The following is a 15,253-nucleotide window of genomic DNA, read 5'->3' on the forward strand; positions in this document are numbered from 1 at the left end:
CAGCCTTGGATTGCTCCGGGCACTTTACTGGCAGCCAGCACGTTACGGGGGGTTGCGGGTGTCGGAAGATTGCTGAGTCACCTATCATCACGTGTAGATCTCGGTGAACCTGCCTGAAATCATCTGCAATGCCACTTCCATCAAATATTCGACAAAATCTTGGCAGTCCCGCATGCCAGCGAGGGACATTGCGGCAGACTGCCACTTCGACGACGACAACGAGTAGCCTCAAACATAAACAATCTGTGACTCAAATACTCTCCAGTCTTTCAAATTTTTCGACCAAACAACCGCCTCGTTCTTCAGCAAAACTTCATCCCATAACTGTGCTGAGACAGCGCATATCCATCATCATGGCAGATTCCGATTCTTTGACTAACTGTCGCTTCTATGAAGAAAAATATCCCGAAATTGAGAGTTTCGTCATGGTCAATGTCAAGCAGGTCAGTGATATTTGGTATTGAATGCTGCGTCAACATTGCTAACATCCGCCACCTAGATTGCCGAAATGGGTGCGTACGTAAAACTTCTGGAATACGACAACATCGATGGCATGATTCTCCTTTCCGAACTTTCGCGAAGACGTATCAGATCGATACAAAAGCTCATCCGAATTGGTCGCAATGAGGTCGTTGTGGTTCTGCGTGTGGACAAAGAGAAGGGATATATCGATCTGTCGAAACGAAGAGTCTCTGCCGAAGATATCGGTCGCTGTGAAGAAAAGTACAACAAGAGCAAGTCAGTTCATTCCATCATGCGACATGTTGCCGAAAAGACGAAGACCCCAATCTTGAGACTCTACGAGGAGATTGGTTGGCCTTTGAACAAAAAGTATGGGCACGCCAACGATGCATTCAAACTGTCCATCACCAACCCTGCCGTCTGGGACGATGTCACCTTTCCCAATGACGTGGTCAAGGAGGAATTTCAATCATACATCAGCAAGAAACTCACCCCTCACCCAACCAAAGTCCGTGCCGACGTGGAGGTCACTTGCTTCAAATACGATGGGATTGACGCGGTCAAAGAGGCTCTCCGAAAAGCCGAGGCCAAGAACACTCCTGATACACAGGTCAAGGTTAAGTTAGTTTCACCACCACACTATGTTCTCACAAGTCAATGTCTGGATAAACAACTTGGAATCCAACTGTTGGAGGAAGCCATCAAGGACATCGATCAGACCATCTCGGCCTCTGGTGGTTCGTGTGCAGTCAAGATGGCTCCTAAGGCAGTGACTGAACATGATGATGCCGAACTACAAGCACTGATGGATAAGAGAGCGAAGGAGAACGAGGAAATCAGTGGTGATGAGGATCTTAGTGAGAGTGATGAAGGTCCAGAAATTGCATGAGCATCCCACAACCATGGCGTTAATGAGGACACGCATTATGACAATTGAGCGAACAAGCAACCGACCATGTCTAGAGCCCATCCAGCCAGTCGCCGCAAGACGAGACCTTTCGATTTCAGGAGTTACACGATTGATACTGGTATCGATCAGGCCGAATACCATGGACGACTGAACAACCAAGTCTGAGGACAGCTGAGAACGGCCTCTCAAGAGGGGCAACTGGTGATCGAGGCTGCGATTGAAAGGGGCCTAGTTTAGGGCTTGTTGTGCCTCGGGCTTGCCTATTGGGACACAAATTGGGTGGGCCTCTGTTCGGACTCGGGGCGAGCTTAGGGAAGCTCTGTAGGCATAGGGTCGCTTAGTTGAAGCTTAAACCCCGCGCGTCCATCAGCTTGACCAGGGGCGATGTCATATTTTCAAAGCTCAAACCTGCTTTTTCCACAAACACAGAATTCCGTATCTGTAGTTAGTGGTGGCGGTGGGTGGTTGGCAGTCCTCGTAGCTACCTATCAAGTTGTGTAGGAACATACTCACTTTAGGACTCAACGTGCAGATTTTTGTAGCTTCACTTGATTGCCTTCGTTCTGCTCCTGCACGATCCTTCCACCACCAAATTACTCAGTGTTGGAGTTCCTGCGTCCGATTTACGACGTCATCAAAACAACCATGGTCAAATGGGGCCAGCTATTTGGGTCGTCGCGCGAAAGGGATTCACCACATCTTCGAGATGAAATGCGAAGGCGTACGTTTGATCTAAACTCATCCCTCTTGTGTTCATGCATACTGATCTATTCCTCCAGTTTTACCGGCCCATAGTAGTGACCTCTCACCCTCCGCATTTCCAGCCAAAGAGGTGACCAAGGTTGCTCTCCGCCTCAAGTACCAGATTGAAGAAGTCATCCCGATCGAGCTTCCCGAGGAAAAAATCACTGCCGCTAACAGTGGGATTATCACGAAGCAGGTGGTCAAGACTGCCAAAGAAGCTGGAGGTACCGAATATGCCGCCGCCGTGGTCTACTGTCTCCTCGTCTGCAAGCGCTGGTTCAAGAGACAAGCATTCCTAGAACTATGGGATGCCGACTTACACAACGTCCGCGCGGTGGCCTGTGAGATCATTGCAAAACGAATCATCGAGGGTGAGGAGAACACCGAGTATCTTCTGAAAGAGGTGCTACTGCAGCGATACTCGGTCTGGCGTGATGGCGAAGAGACATCTTCTGCCAACGTGATTGAGCGTGCGGTTGATCTGCATGCTCTGACTGTTATTGGATCCTCGGGCTATCAGAAATGTATCAAATACCTGTGGCGTGGCTGGATACACCAGGATGACAAAAATGCTGGTAATTTCGTCTTCTACAGTGAGCGCGACAACATTAGCTATTGGGCTCACTTGAACCCCGATAGAATGCGCTGTCCACTCTATCAGAATACAGTGCAGATCTCCATATCTCTCATCTACCTGGGCATGTACACCGGCGCTGTCAACACAATCAATGAGGATGGTGACCTGGATGTGGTCGAAGGTATCCTCTACCTCATGACGTTTGGATTCATTTGCGACGAGGTGGCCAAATTTTGGAAAGTGGGCTTTTTCTACTTCGGATTTTGGAACGCTTTCAATAATGTCTTGTATGCACTTCTGACGGCTTCGTTCGTCATCCGAATCATTGCCTTGGCACATTCACCAGATGAGGACGATGAGCGACGAAGAGAGCTTAACAAGCTCGGATACCATATCTTCGCAGTGGCTGCACCCATGGTCTGGAGCCGTTTGCTTTTGTATCTCGACACGTTCCGATTCTTTGGTGCTATGTTGGTCATCGTCAAGGTCATGATGCGCGAGTCATTGATCTTCTTCGCGTTACTGATCGTGGTGTGCGTTGGTTTCTTGCAAGCGTTCATCGGTCTAAATCAAGTGGAAGGCAACTCGTCCATTACCTCGTTCATCATCACCGCCATGGCCAACTCGGTGATGCAATCTCCCGAGTTCGACGGATTTGACGACTATGCACACCCATTCGGATTGATCTTGTACTATATCTTCACCTTCGTCGTCATGGTCATCTTGCTCAACATTTTGATCGCTCTATACAACAGTGCATATGAGGACATCACCGAGAACGCCATCGACGAGTACATGGCAATGTTCGCACAGAAGACCATGCAATTCACGCGTGCACCAGATGAGAACGTGTTCATCGCTCCATTCAACCTGATCGAGCTGTTCTTCCTCATTATCCCCTTCGAATGGTGGATGGACTCGCATCGCTACGAGCGTCTAAACAACTACGTCATGGGCGTCATCTACTCGCCCTTGCTTCTCATCACGGCGGCCTTTGAAGCCCGTGAAGCACACTCAGTCCGCGACAACCGCAAACGAGGTGAAGAAGACGATGACACAGTTGAGGAATGGGAAGAACTCGACAGTGAAATCGACTTCTCTGCTGACGGTTGGGACGAGAAGGTCCGCAAGAGCAAACCAATCGTCGAGGTTGATGCCGATGTGGTGGAGATCCGTGAGCTCAAGGGCGAAGTCGAGGAGTTGAAGAGGATGATTCGTGCGCTGAGTCCTGAAGCGGAAAGTTGAGGATGTCTCCCAGGATTTTAGCCGACTTCGAATCGAGAAACCGAAAAGCGATAATGGTCGTGGGAAATTGTCCCTTCTGATTAATCATATACCAGTTCGGAGTTGTGCCACCACATTAATACACAAGGTTGAAACAGCTGCAATATGTGTTCTCTGGACTCTCAGGGTCCCTATGCAATTTGATCTGAGTATTTAACGTTCGCATATCTACTGGGCTTTCGATCCTGTGAACACTTTCCTAGATACGTTATCTGGCCCGTTTTAATTGGCCGACTATCTTCTCGGAGCCTGGTCTTGACATACTGTCCTCTCTGGATGGTACACAGACGCAGTACGATATTGGCAGTTCATTTCACCATCAACGGTGACACGTTGGGGATTCTGTCATCCTAGGAACCTGTGGTCCGGGAACAAGGGCTTGAAGATCAGACACCCTTGAGGGTAAGGCTTGAATCTTGGCCATCAGCTCCGAACTGGGTGGTTGGAACATCGTAGAGAAAATTTACCATCTTATCGAGTACATGGAATACATGTCGCTTAAGTTTGTTTCCTCATTTTTCCCAAGACCACTCCGGGGGGTTTTGACTACCCAATCACCTGGCGACGTTGAATCTATCCAAAATCAACTACCTGTCTGCGTGGAGGATGATCGTAAGTCCGTCATCCCGCGCTTTTTGCACCTCGTAGGGATACACCAGTCACTTGTCGCCCGTTGTTTCTAGTTGGTTGCTCTGGCGGAGTGCATGTCAGTATCAGGTCGATTGTGGCAACAAAATGCCGTAGGAAGATGCGACGGATGAATATCACGCCTCCTGAGTTCTTCCATGCATGGCATGGCCGAGAAAAAGGATGTCAGAGTTCGGAGCATCCGCCGAAGCGACGGGGATTTCAGTACCTGTGGATTTCCTTCTTCCACTTCACATGTCTCACTACCAACTTTCCATTGTGAGGTCAACCAACTCAACACGCCACAAAGAGGATTAATTTCGATCTTGGGTGTCCAAAGACACCCCGATGAACTCACTTCCCCGGTCACGACTACAATCCGAATCAAATCCAACATATGTAATAGCATCTGGTGCTGAGCTATCTCCATGCGAAAGGAGCTGAATGGCTATCAGACCATGGGTACACAGCGCTCAAGCTCGAACAAATCAGCCAAATCGAATGCAAATCACCATTCTGGCCATTTGCTCAGAATGCCAGTTCAGGCTTTGTGGACTGGGCTATCAAGCTTATGCTTGAACCAACACGTCCCACTTGTCTTACAGTGCATGCGAATTGCCGCGGGATGACTCCCGGCCATTGGCCGCCACGACATCAGAAGACAATAAATCAGAGATATCTCGGAACACTGATGTGATAATGCCGAATTTCAGTCTCTCGAGTTTGCATCACTACAGGTTTCGTGTCTCCAGATCAGTCGATGGGGGTAGAACTACCATGGTGGGCATTTCTAGACTACGACAAGTTGTCGCTCAACTTTCAGGTTCCGAAGATGCTCTAAACACTGGGCAAATCGAATCCAACCCACTGTCCATCACCTCAGGGCCATCATACCCAGGACTTACGTCGGAGACCATTGGGAGCTTGCTCAGTCGTCAAAGTCATGTCTTCCCATACCGACGTGCGGTGACAAGTTCCTGGACGCGATCAAGTCGTTCGTACAGAGAGCTCAACCGACGCAGTCGAGCGTTGGCGAAAAGCCTGATCTGCTTAGGACTCGCACGCGGAGACCACGTCGGAATTATCTCTGGAAATTGTGCCGAGTATGTCGAGGTTATCATGGCTGCCGGCATTCTAGGTTTGCCTCTAGTTGTTCTCAACACGAACTATACGAGCAAAGAGATTGGAAATGCTATAGAACAAACGAGTAGGTAATCAGCTTTTGCGAGCCTGATGGAATTGGATGTTGACCAATTTTGGATTCCAGAATGTTGCTTATTCTTTGGTAGCGCCTTCAATGGAGCGCAGGAAATGTTACCCCTACTTCGGCAACTATGCAACCCCCTAAAGCCAGCAACTGGTGGCAATGGAGGTCTCTTGCAACATGTGGTTGTTCTCAGACATGGCTCTGAACAGCTCGAGAGGGGCCTCATTTCTTATGAGTCATTATTTCAACCAAATGATAGCATCTCCGACGCACAATTGCAAGAAGCGGAAAGCCTGGTATCTCCTGATGATGTCTGCAGCCTGCAATTCACGAGTGGGACGACTGGAAGCCCGAAAGTCGCTATGCTTACTCACAGTGGACTCATTAACAATGCCATTGGATCAGGACTTCGAATGAAGATCACTCAAGACGACATCTTGTGCTGTACCGTTCCTCTTTTTCACTGTTTTGGCCTCGTGCTCGGCGTCCTCATGTCTCTGGTTTACGGTAGCTCGCTGAGTCTCCCCAGTGAAAACTTCAGTACCCCACGAGCATTACAGGCCATTACTGACGAAAAATGTACACTTATCTACGGGGTTCCAACCATGTATAACGCCTACATACAGGAACTACACAAACACCCACCTGGGACGTATGATCTTTCGTCGGTGAGAGTGGCCGTTACTGGTGGTGCGACTAGTCCATCCAAGCTCTTCAGGGATATGAGAGATGTTCTTGGAATACCCCATATCATCCACGCCCTAGGTAGGTGCGCCGATGTGGTTTTCTGCGTTTGTGATTCTCTGACAAGCTACTGCTATTCACAGGCATGACTGAATGCTCGCCTGTTACCTTTCTGACGACGGTTGACGATACTTTCGAAATAGCCTCCACCACAGCAGGCAAAGTCATGCCACATGTCACAGCAAAAGTGGTTGACATGAATGGCAAAACAGTCCCAATAGGACGGCGTGGAGAACTCTTTATTGCGGGATATAACCGCTTCCGTGGGTATTGGCAAAATCCAGAGAAGACCAATGAGGTATTTCAACGCGACAAGAATGGGACCTTGTGGTTCCGTACGGGCGACGAGGTCACAATCGATGCGCAAGGTTACTGTCGGGTAACAGGACGAATTAAAGACATTATCATTCGAGGTGAGTGACATATCGTGGCCCCCTCAGGGACAGCGCCTTCTGTGTGCAAGCTCGTCTCTAACCACGCATCTCTTAGGCGGCGAAAATGTCTATCCTACAGAGATCGAGGAGAGGATCGTCCAACACCCCAGTGTCTCTCAGGCAAGCGTTGTGGGGGTCAAGGACTCATACCACGGTGAACTTGTTGCTGCTTTTGTTCAACAAGATCCAGAGTTCAAAGAGACACTCCCGTCAACGGAGGAATTGTCCACGTGGGTGGGTAAAACCCTCTCCAGGCATAAAGTGCCCACCTACTTCTGGTGGATTGGGGACGACGGTGTCTGTCCCACTTTGCCTCAGACCGCCAGTGGGAAGGTTCAGAAGATGGTACTGAGGGATATTGCCCTAAGGTTGACTAGGCAATGAAGCATCCATAGATCGCGACGGTATAGGATAAATACACGGCGTGGCGTTTTGCAGTGTGGGTAGAGCGAACTGAATGAAGCCAGCGTCAAATACCTGCCACGCTACTCACATCAGTACCTCTTGCAATAATTCACTGTCGCAATAACTTCCTGCAGAACTTGAAAAGGGGGAAACAGCGTCATGAGATCCTTTTTTGAACGAGGAGATAGAACCTGAGCAAGAATGAAAATGAAACCAAGTTCTATCATCGTCTTTCGAAAAGACTGGGCGAGCAACAAACGATCCTTAGCGAGGTGGCTCATGGCAAGGCTGAGTGATGACACAGTGCGGGGTACGTACGCAGCCTCGCAAACCCCACACAGAACAAATGCTCGGAACTGGATAAACAATTTTTTGATGTCGGCCGTTCAAATTGGTACGATTGCGCAGGCCTGAAGAATCTCTCCGGTCGCACTGTGAACCTACGACTGCACGGCGTGCCTCCTCAGTTGTGCATCAATCACGAGGCACGAGAACTAGCCAGTGCCGTGCCTCCAATCTCACCGCAGTGGTGATCGAAAACCCATGGCCACCACCCCCATCAACGACGCCGCTCCCGTGCCTGTCCCTCCTCAACAGCCTTCCTCCACCAACAAAGACAATGCTTCTACAGAAGCATCACAACCAGAGCAACAACCCTCTCAACTCACGCCCACAACTACAACTACCTTCACGCACGCCCTCCCAGCACCGTTCAACACGCCCTCCTCCTCATCAACGCCAGCACCCACACTAATAACCCAAGGCGCGGAAGCACTGCTATACCGCACCACATTCCTCACAGCCTCGACACCTGCGGCGCTGAAATTTCGGCCTTCAAAACCCTACCGACACGCGACGCTCGACGCACGCCTGACGAAACAACGTGTGCTCGCAGAGGCGCGCGTTCTGGTGAAGCTCGCTAGCCTGCGCAACGATCCCACGAACGAAGTCAACGTGCCGGCCGTGTTGGCGCTCGAGTGGGATGTCGCGCGCAAGGTTAAGGGAGGTGGGGGATTAGGGCAGCGTGGAGGTGGTGGTGGTGGTGGGAAGGAAGGACAGGTGAATGGTGCGAGGGGCGGGGCGTGGTTGTTGATGGAGTGGATTGAGGGGGCGTCAGTGAAGGATCTACTGAGGGGGTTTGACGGCTGGGTCGCGGGGTTGAAGGGGCGGGTGGAAAAGACGGATGGGGGAGATGCGGTCGAGGACGATGCGGTGGTGAAGAGGCGGAAGATCCAACAGCAGCAAGAGCACGAGGAAGAGAACATCAAAGCCCTGCTCCGCCGCATCGGCCGCGCCGTTGGAGCCCTGCACTCCCAGGGCGGCGTCATCCACGGTGATCTGACGACGAGTAATATCATGATCCGCCCATTGTCCTCGTCGTCACCGAGTTCCTCTCCTCCCAGTACTTCCTCATCTTCACTACCACCAGACCTCACAGGCGCGATCTATTTGATCGATTTCGGTCTGGCGACGCAGTCGATGCAGGACGAAGACCGCGCTGTCGATCTATACGTGCTGGAGAGGGCGTTTGGATCCACGCATCCGCGTCAGGAGGACTGGTTCGACGCTGAGGTGCTGCAGAGCACGGACGGGTATCGTGGTAGCTTTAAAGGGGCGGGCGTTGTTTTGAAGCGGTTGGAGGAGGTTAGGCTCAGGGGCCGGAAGAGGAGTATGGTTGGTTAGAGGAGACAGGATGAGAAGTCATGATAAAACACTAGGTGTCGAATACAACATCACACAAATAATTACTTAAATGTAATGAGGAAGGCTAAAATCCACACCGGTCCGAGTACGAGGCGATAGACTGTTTATCTATCCAAGGCCAAAAACTCCACGCTGTTGGAAAGCACGATTGAGGACACTGATCATTCGTCCTGCCTCAGTCTTTCAGACGGGCGGAGCAGAGGTCTCGGCAGCTGGCTCAACAACATTGACTCCACCAACCGTGACGTTCGCGTTATCCTCAATGCAAGTGCCCAACTGCGCGACCGCAAAATACCCTTTACTCTCGATGACACCACGATTCTTGACCACGGCGGTATACTTAATGACCCATTGCGGTTCAATATCACCTTTCAACCCGGCCTCGTCCTCAGTACCAGCATCAGGTCTGGCGGCGATTATCCCCGCGCCGTCCTTGCCTGGACCGAGTAACTCCCTCGTCGTCCCCGGTGGTAAGATGTCGGTACAGTCGGCATGGGTGAGCAACTCAATATGGTTCTCCTTGGCATATACGATCAACGGCTTCGGAACTACGCAGCAGTCCTTGACATTGATCTGGTCCACCGTCGGCCGCACCGTCACCTCTGGTAGGAATTTATCTAGGCGTTCGGAACTGAATTCAGAGACACCCAATTGGGATATCACACCTTGTGAATGCAGGGATTCGAGGACCCGCCATGCTTTGATCTGGGCATCGAAGCCTTCCGATTCGTGATCGCTGTTCAGACTGGCGTCTTCGTCGGGTACAGATCTGGTTTCTGGGCCTTCACCTTCTCCGTCTTCGCCGTCGTAGTCATCTGCATCAAAGCTGACGCCCGGGTAGCTTACGATCAAGAGATCAATGCTGTCGACACCCAGCTCTTTTAGCACCAGATCAATCGCCTCTCGAGTGTGTTTGCACCGTCTTGAAGAAGGGATGCCTGGGAGATAGAATAATTTCGCCGTCACATCATACGAGTCTCTTGGTTCCGTCAACGGCGTTGGCTGCCAGCTCGGCACGTATAGTGTGTCCCCATCTTTGGTGGTCCATTGTGTGAAGTCTGCGCCGGAAGGGGGGAGTGAGGGTGATGACAATAATGATGTTGTTTCGGAATTCGACGTCGGTGTGGCCGTTGCTGTCGCTGCGGACGACCCGGTGGTGGAGAGATGGTGGTGAGGATGTACTGCGCTTGCATGTTCCTGGGCTGAGGAGGAGAAGTTCGTGCGCAGTGCGTTGATGAGTTCGACATTGGACTTGGCGAATAGTGGCCTTCGGACAACCGATTGTCCCGAGGACATGATATTCCTGTATGATGTCGGAAAAGAGATAGTAAGCGTGCGCTCAAGACCACCAGTCCGCAAAGGGGACTGCCATCGAAGCAGATCGGGGAACTGTAGATGTGTTCAGTGATGGACTCATTGTGCATGACACGTACGAGGTGGAGAGTATGAGCTTCATCTTGGATGTTCTGTGCCGCTTTGGCAGAACGGCCCTGACTTGAGGCTAAATATATGTAGGAATGTGGACCAGAGTTCGCAAGTACTTGATATACGACCGTTGTTTAGCAGCGACAAACAAGATCCAGGGCTGCTAGGGGCACCTAGGCCTGATGGTTGGTAGACGAAGGGAGGGTGTTGAATCGCTTCCTTAGTCACTGAGCAGTATGCTCTGAGGGAGGGAAAGAACAAGGAATGTCTTCGAGACTTGCTTTTGGCTATTACACAATTTGACATGAAAGGCGCTAACGACGAAGGGAATATCTTGAGAAAGGATAGAGAGGGAGGGGCAGTTGCAAGGCAACGCGGGCAGAATCATCCCGAAAATTCAGTGGGGGAGGGGGTTTTTGGGCCGTCACGAAATCATCACATTATGTCAGCTAGCAGGCTTTGACATACAGACAATCTTGATTGTTCAGTATTAATACCCGACACATAGCACCGATCGGTTTCTCCATAGAGTACAGGTACTAACACTGTATTCTTTGTGTCCAAGTGTCTGAGATGTCATAGCTCCCAGTTTTCTCAGATGTCCTTCAAGCATCAAGAACAAGGTAAGGAGGCTGACATTCCAGGATGAATGACCTCTCCACGATGTTCAGCTTCGACATAGCCAGTTGACAGCCATCAACATGCCGGGAATGCTCTTCCAGTGGACTGCCTCACATGTACAAACTGGCCGTGAAAACCACATCCCTCCGAATCATCTCCCTGGCCTTCTCCATCTTCTGGTAAAGACTAGGATCACCGATCAATCGAGCGGCACTCATGACTTCCCGACAAGTCTCATCCAGTCGAGTCACCACTCTGACAATCGTGCCCTCCATGACATCCGTCAAGTCCGTAATGTTCTTGAACGACATGCCTCGGGCCCATTCGTACACTACCTCTATCAGTGCAAAGCGTGGTTTGGACGCAAAATCGTTGGCATCGTCTGACGACAGGATCACTTGGTGCAGGATCTGATAGTGGTTGACTTTGTTCGCTATCTGAACGATCGCCTCCTTCCCTTGTTGCAACGAATCACTCACTTGCGGCTCGCTTTCGCTCTTCTCCTGGAAGACAAATGCCGATAGAAGTGCCACGATTTCTTCGGGCTCGAATCTTTGAAGATCTTATTAGCCATCTCAATACATTAGCTCGGGGAACTTACTTCGCCAGGACGTTTTCCAAGATCAGTTCCGTGAGGACCAGTTCATCTGCAGAATGGATCTCACACGCGACCTTCCCTTTCAATTGCACACGAGATTCCTCGTCAATAAATCCGAGATCTTTCAAAACTTCCGTTCGTTGTTGGTAATCTGGCAGCAATGAAAGATTTTGGTCGGACATGAGCATCTTCAGCGATTCGATATTCACCTTGACCAGCCACTCGTCGTGTTGCATGCCGTAATGCTTGACAAAATTGGGACACCCCAAACATTTGGACTTCGCGATCTTCGCAGCAAGGCTCTTTCTCTTCCCCAGCAACTCGCGAACCTGCAAGTCAGTAACCTTCGTCCAGTCCTGTTCATCCCAAGCCGTAGAGTCCCACGATGACAGAAGTTGAACAAATTCTTCTTCAGCGAACTGTTTTTGCACTAGCTCCGATTTCAGTAACGATCGTGTGTCAACCTAATTTGAGCATGAAGTGTAAGTATTACCTTTCGCAATTTTGAGATACCAGGGAGGGCCGCTGACCTTGATCACCGTCTGGGTTACACATTCCACCTCATCCAACAAAACCTGGATTACTCCACTCCTCACCCGGGATGCCTTGGACGGCAGAGGGGAAAATAAATTTCGAAGTCCTGGCAGATATGGGAGCAAGTCTCGGGTTGATCGCTTTTCCTCCATGTCTGATATTTCAAGAACTTTCAAAAATGGTGCGTTGGCAGGACCTCTCAGTCCGTCTTCCATCAAAATACCTGCTTTTCGGACACCCTCCTAATGGTTGTCAGTGGCTGCTGGGTGCTATCTTCTTTTGCTAAAACGTACCTTTCGGAACACAATCAACCTCCTCGTCGTCCAAAGACGCCGTCCTATCGGCGTCGCCAGGATTCGGATGTAAAGTTCTTTGGTGATCTCTTCGTATTTCATCGCTGCCTCGTGACAGGCTTCAAGGTCGATGTCGCAGATATCACATGGCTCGCGCTTGATCTTGTCCAAGGTTGCCTGAGACAAGGTAATTTGTTTCTCATGCTGCGGCAAGAGAGCCTGGGTTGCGTTTTCGGAAAAGCTTCGTTTGATCATCTCCTCGATCTTTAATGCCTCGACTCGCATCAAATTTAGCATCATGTTGTAATGTAACCTGAACTGACTTCGAAGCTTAGTAGCCGGTCCTGTGATCATCTGGCTGAGTTCAGCCGCAGGCGGTGCCTCTGTCTTGCCAGATGCTACTATAATGACGGTGCCAACAGTGTCGAGCCCTCTTCGTCCAGCTCTTCCAGCCATCTGGGTGTATTCTCCAGGAAGCAGGTTTCGAAACTCGCGTCCATCGTGCTTTCTATAGCCAGAGAACACCACAGTCCTTGTGGGCAGATTCAGACCCATGGCAAATGTTTCTGTTGCGAACAACACTTTCACAAGACTCTTCGCAAATAGAATTTCAACAATCTCCTTAACGATCGGTAGCAGTCCACCATGATGCACTGCGATACCTCGTCCGAGCATCTCTCGCAGCCGTCTGATCTGAGGCAATCCTCGATCTTCAGGCTTCAGTCGTGCAATCGATCTTTCGATAATCATGTGAATAGCACTCTTATCGGTTGCTGTGCAGAAGTCCTGGTTGGACAAAGAATCCGCGTTTTCCTCACATCTCTTCTTCGAAAACACGAAAATGCAGGCAGGGAGAAGGTTTTCCTTACGAAGGAACTGGACAAGATGAACCCAGACATTTCGATCTTGAGCAGCTGTAGTTCTGCCACCTCCACGACCAGTACGTGCAATGTTGCCTTGACCACGATTGGCAGGTTGGCCACGTCCTCGCTGCTGTGAACCACCGCGTTGATTTCCTCCGCGAGCTGGTTGTCCTCCACGACCTGCACTCTGGTTGGCGCTTCCGCGGCCTGGAGCTTGACTTTCTATGGCCTTTTGTTCTTTCACTTTGTCCAAACCTGAAAGAATGTCATTGGCGACCTTCCAGCCCCTCTGGAGAAATCTTTTCTCTGAGTCGACAATCTTATGCATCTCTTTACCGGCCCAGAGATAGTGTTCAAGAGGTACAGGTCTCTTAGGAGTCGAGATCACATAAATATTCTTCTTTTTGGTTCGACCAACCCAAGAAGCGAATTCATATGTGTTCGGAACAGTGGCAGATAACAGGATGAGAGTAACATGTTCAGGTAACATGATGATAACCTCCTCCCAAACAACACCTCTTTCCAGATCGTTGACATAGTGGACTTCATCGAAGACGACAAATTCCACATCTCGAATCAAGTCAGCCCCGCGATAGAGCATGCTTCTCAGAATCTCGGTGGTCATGATGAGACAACTAGCCTCAGGATTGATTTGGACATCACCTGTCAAAATACCGACATCACTGCCAAAGACTTCTTTGAAATCTCGAAATTTCTGATTGGACAAGGCCTTGATCGGCGAAGTGTAGATTGCTTTGGTCATGTTCTTTGCTGCCATGGCGATGGCATATTCTGCAACAACGGTCTTGCCAGCAGAGGTGTGAGCAGCAACAAAGACCGAATCGCGATTTTCCAAGTGGTAAACAGCTTCTTTCTGGAATGTATCAAGCTCAAAAGGCCAGGTTCGAGCCATATCAGGAACCAGTTCCTTAAAATTGGTGATTTCCTTGTCAATGTCAACAACATGAGCCCACTCTTTACCTGACTTCTTGTTAGATGAAGATTGGAGTTCACCGTGTGGTTCAAGGGAGGGAAATTCGACAGGTAGCAAGTCGTCGAGGTCTGTATCTTCATCACCCATCTCGCTGTCATTGTCCTCATTCTCAGAAGAAGGAGTTGGGGCCCCGTTCTCCTGAATACCATCCGAAACAGGCTTTGACGAAGGTGTATCTTCCTCCAGAGTATGTACCACTGCCTCGGCGTTTTCCTGCGCTTCCTTTGTCTTGTTGTCTGTGAATTTCAGACCTCTTGTGAATCCCGGAGGTATTTCAAGTAAACCATCAGCTCCTGTGAAATTGATTATCTTGTCTAGTACATTTCCTTTGTTCTTTGGTCGATTCCCTTGCTCGAGGATCGCCTGGTCTTCATAAGCCTGAATTGCATCAACCCCATCGAGTCCTCCTGGAGCAAAGGGGAAAAAGCCAGCAGCTCCTCGAACAAAATCTGCTCGGTTAGCTGGTCGGCGGAGGATTGATGTCGAGTTCTTTGCGGTCGCACTTGAGGCCGGGACGGTCACTTGTTTGTAGCCTGTCACTTTCCCCTCTAGACCTTCCCGGGTGAAACGGGTGACTGTTCGTGTTTGAGTTGGAGCAAGTTGGCACAGTTCGGTGTAGTCTGGGGTCTGATAGTCCCATCTTTGCTGTAACTTGTTCAGCCACTCAGCGTTGAAAGTAGTTGGTGGCAACAGGAACTCTCGTTCCAGGTCGGCTTTGATCTTTTCAGGAGACCGAGAAGAAAGCTTGGGTTCCATGGCTCCGGATTTCGACCCAGACAGTACCTCACGACAGGTAGCCTAGCTATCCACGACTTCTCACGAATTAC

General features: G+C 50.2%; 6 protein-coding genes across 6 annotated transcripts; 4 read left to right on the forward strand and 2 right to left on the reverse strand.

The window, feature by feature from the left end:
- Window positions 1-353: 353 nt before the first annotated feature.
- On the forward strand, window positions 354-1,351 carry SUI2 (eukaryotic translation initiation factor 2 subunit alpha; the record flags this gene model as incomplete). The annotated part of the gene is made up of 2 exons (XM_064848742.1): window positions 354-443; window positions 500-1,351. 2 exons carry the CDS (start codon window positions 354-356, stop codon window positions 1,349-1,351), a joined length of 942 nt encoding a protein of 313 aa, XP_064711366.1.
- Window positions 1,352-2,017: 666 nt separating this feature from the next.
- Window positions 2,018-3,938, forward strand: LTR84_005171 (uncharacterized protein; the record flags this gene model as incomplete). The annotated part of the gene is made up of 2 exons (XM_064848743.1): window positions 2,018-2,093; window positions 2,152-3,938. The coding sequence occupies 2 exons, from the start codon at window positions 2,018-2,020 to the stop codon at window positions 3,936-3,938; spliced, it is 1,863 nt and encodes a 620-aa protein (XP_064711367.1).
- Window positions 3,939-5,915: 1,977 nt separating this feature from the next.
- On the forward strand, window positions 5,916-7,373 carry LTR84_005172 (uncharacterized protein; the record flags this gene model as incomplete). Its single annotated transcript, XM_064848744.1, has 3 exons — window positions 5,916-6,576; window positions 6,639-6,968; window positions 7,045-7,373. The coding sequence occupies 3 exons, from the start codon at window positions 5,916-5,918 to the stop codon at window positions 7,371-7,373; spliced, it is 1,320 nt and encodes a 439-aa protein (XP_064711368.1).
- Window positions 7,374-7,937: 564 nt separating this feature from the next.
- LTR84_005173 (uncharacterized protein) lies at window positions 7,938-9,077 on the forward strand (the record flags this gene model as incomplete). The annotated part of the gene is made up of 1 exon (XM_064848745.1): window positions 7,938-9,077. One exon carries the CDS (start codon window positions 7,938-7,940, stop codon window positions 9,075-9,077), a length of 1,140 nt encoding a protein of 379 aa, XP_064711369.1.
- Window positions 9,078-9,281: 204 nt separating this feature from the next.
- Window positions 9,282-10,394, reverse strand: LTR84_005174 (uncharacterized protein; the record flags this gene model as incomplete). Its single annotated transcript, XM_064848746.1, has 1 exon — window positions 9,282-10,394. One exon carries the CDS (start codon window positions 10,392-10,394, stop codon window positions 9,282-9,284), a length of 1,113 nt encoding a protein of 370 aa, XP_064711370.1.
- An 860-nt stretch (window positions 10,395-11,254) lies between these two features.
- LTR84_005175 (uncharacterized protein) lies at window positions 11,255-15,182 on the reverse strand (the record flags this gene model as incomplete). The annotated part of the gene is made up of 4 exons (XM_064848747.1): window positions 11,255-11,696; window positions 11,746-12,172; window positions 12,236-12,518; window positions 12,570-15,182. 4 exons carry the CDS (start codon window positions 15,180-15,182, stop codon window positions 11,255-11,257), a joined length of 3,765 nt encoding a protein of 1,254 aa, XP_064711371.1.
- Between the last annotated feature and the right edge of the window lie 71 nt (window positions 15,183-15,253).

This window comes from Exophiala bonariae, assembly GCF_035927105.1.
Source record: "Exophiala bonariae strain CCFEE 5792 chromosome Unknown scaffold_2, whole genome shotgun sequence".
Lineage (NCBI taxonomy): Eukaryota > Fungi > Ascomycota > Eurotiomycetes > Chaetothyriales > Herpotrichiellaceae > Exophiala > Exophiala bonariae.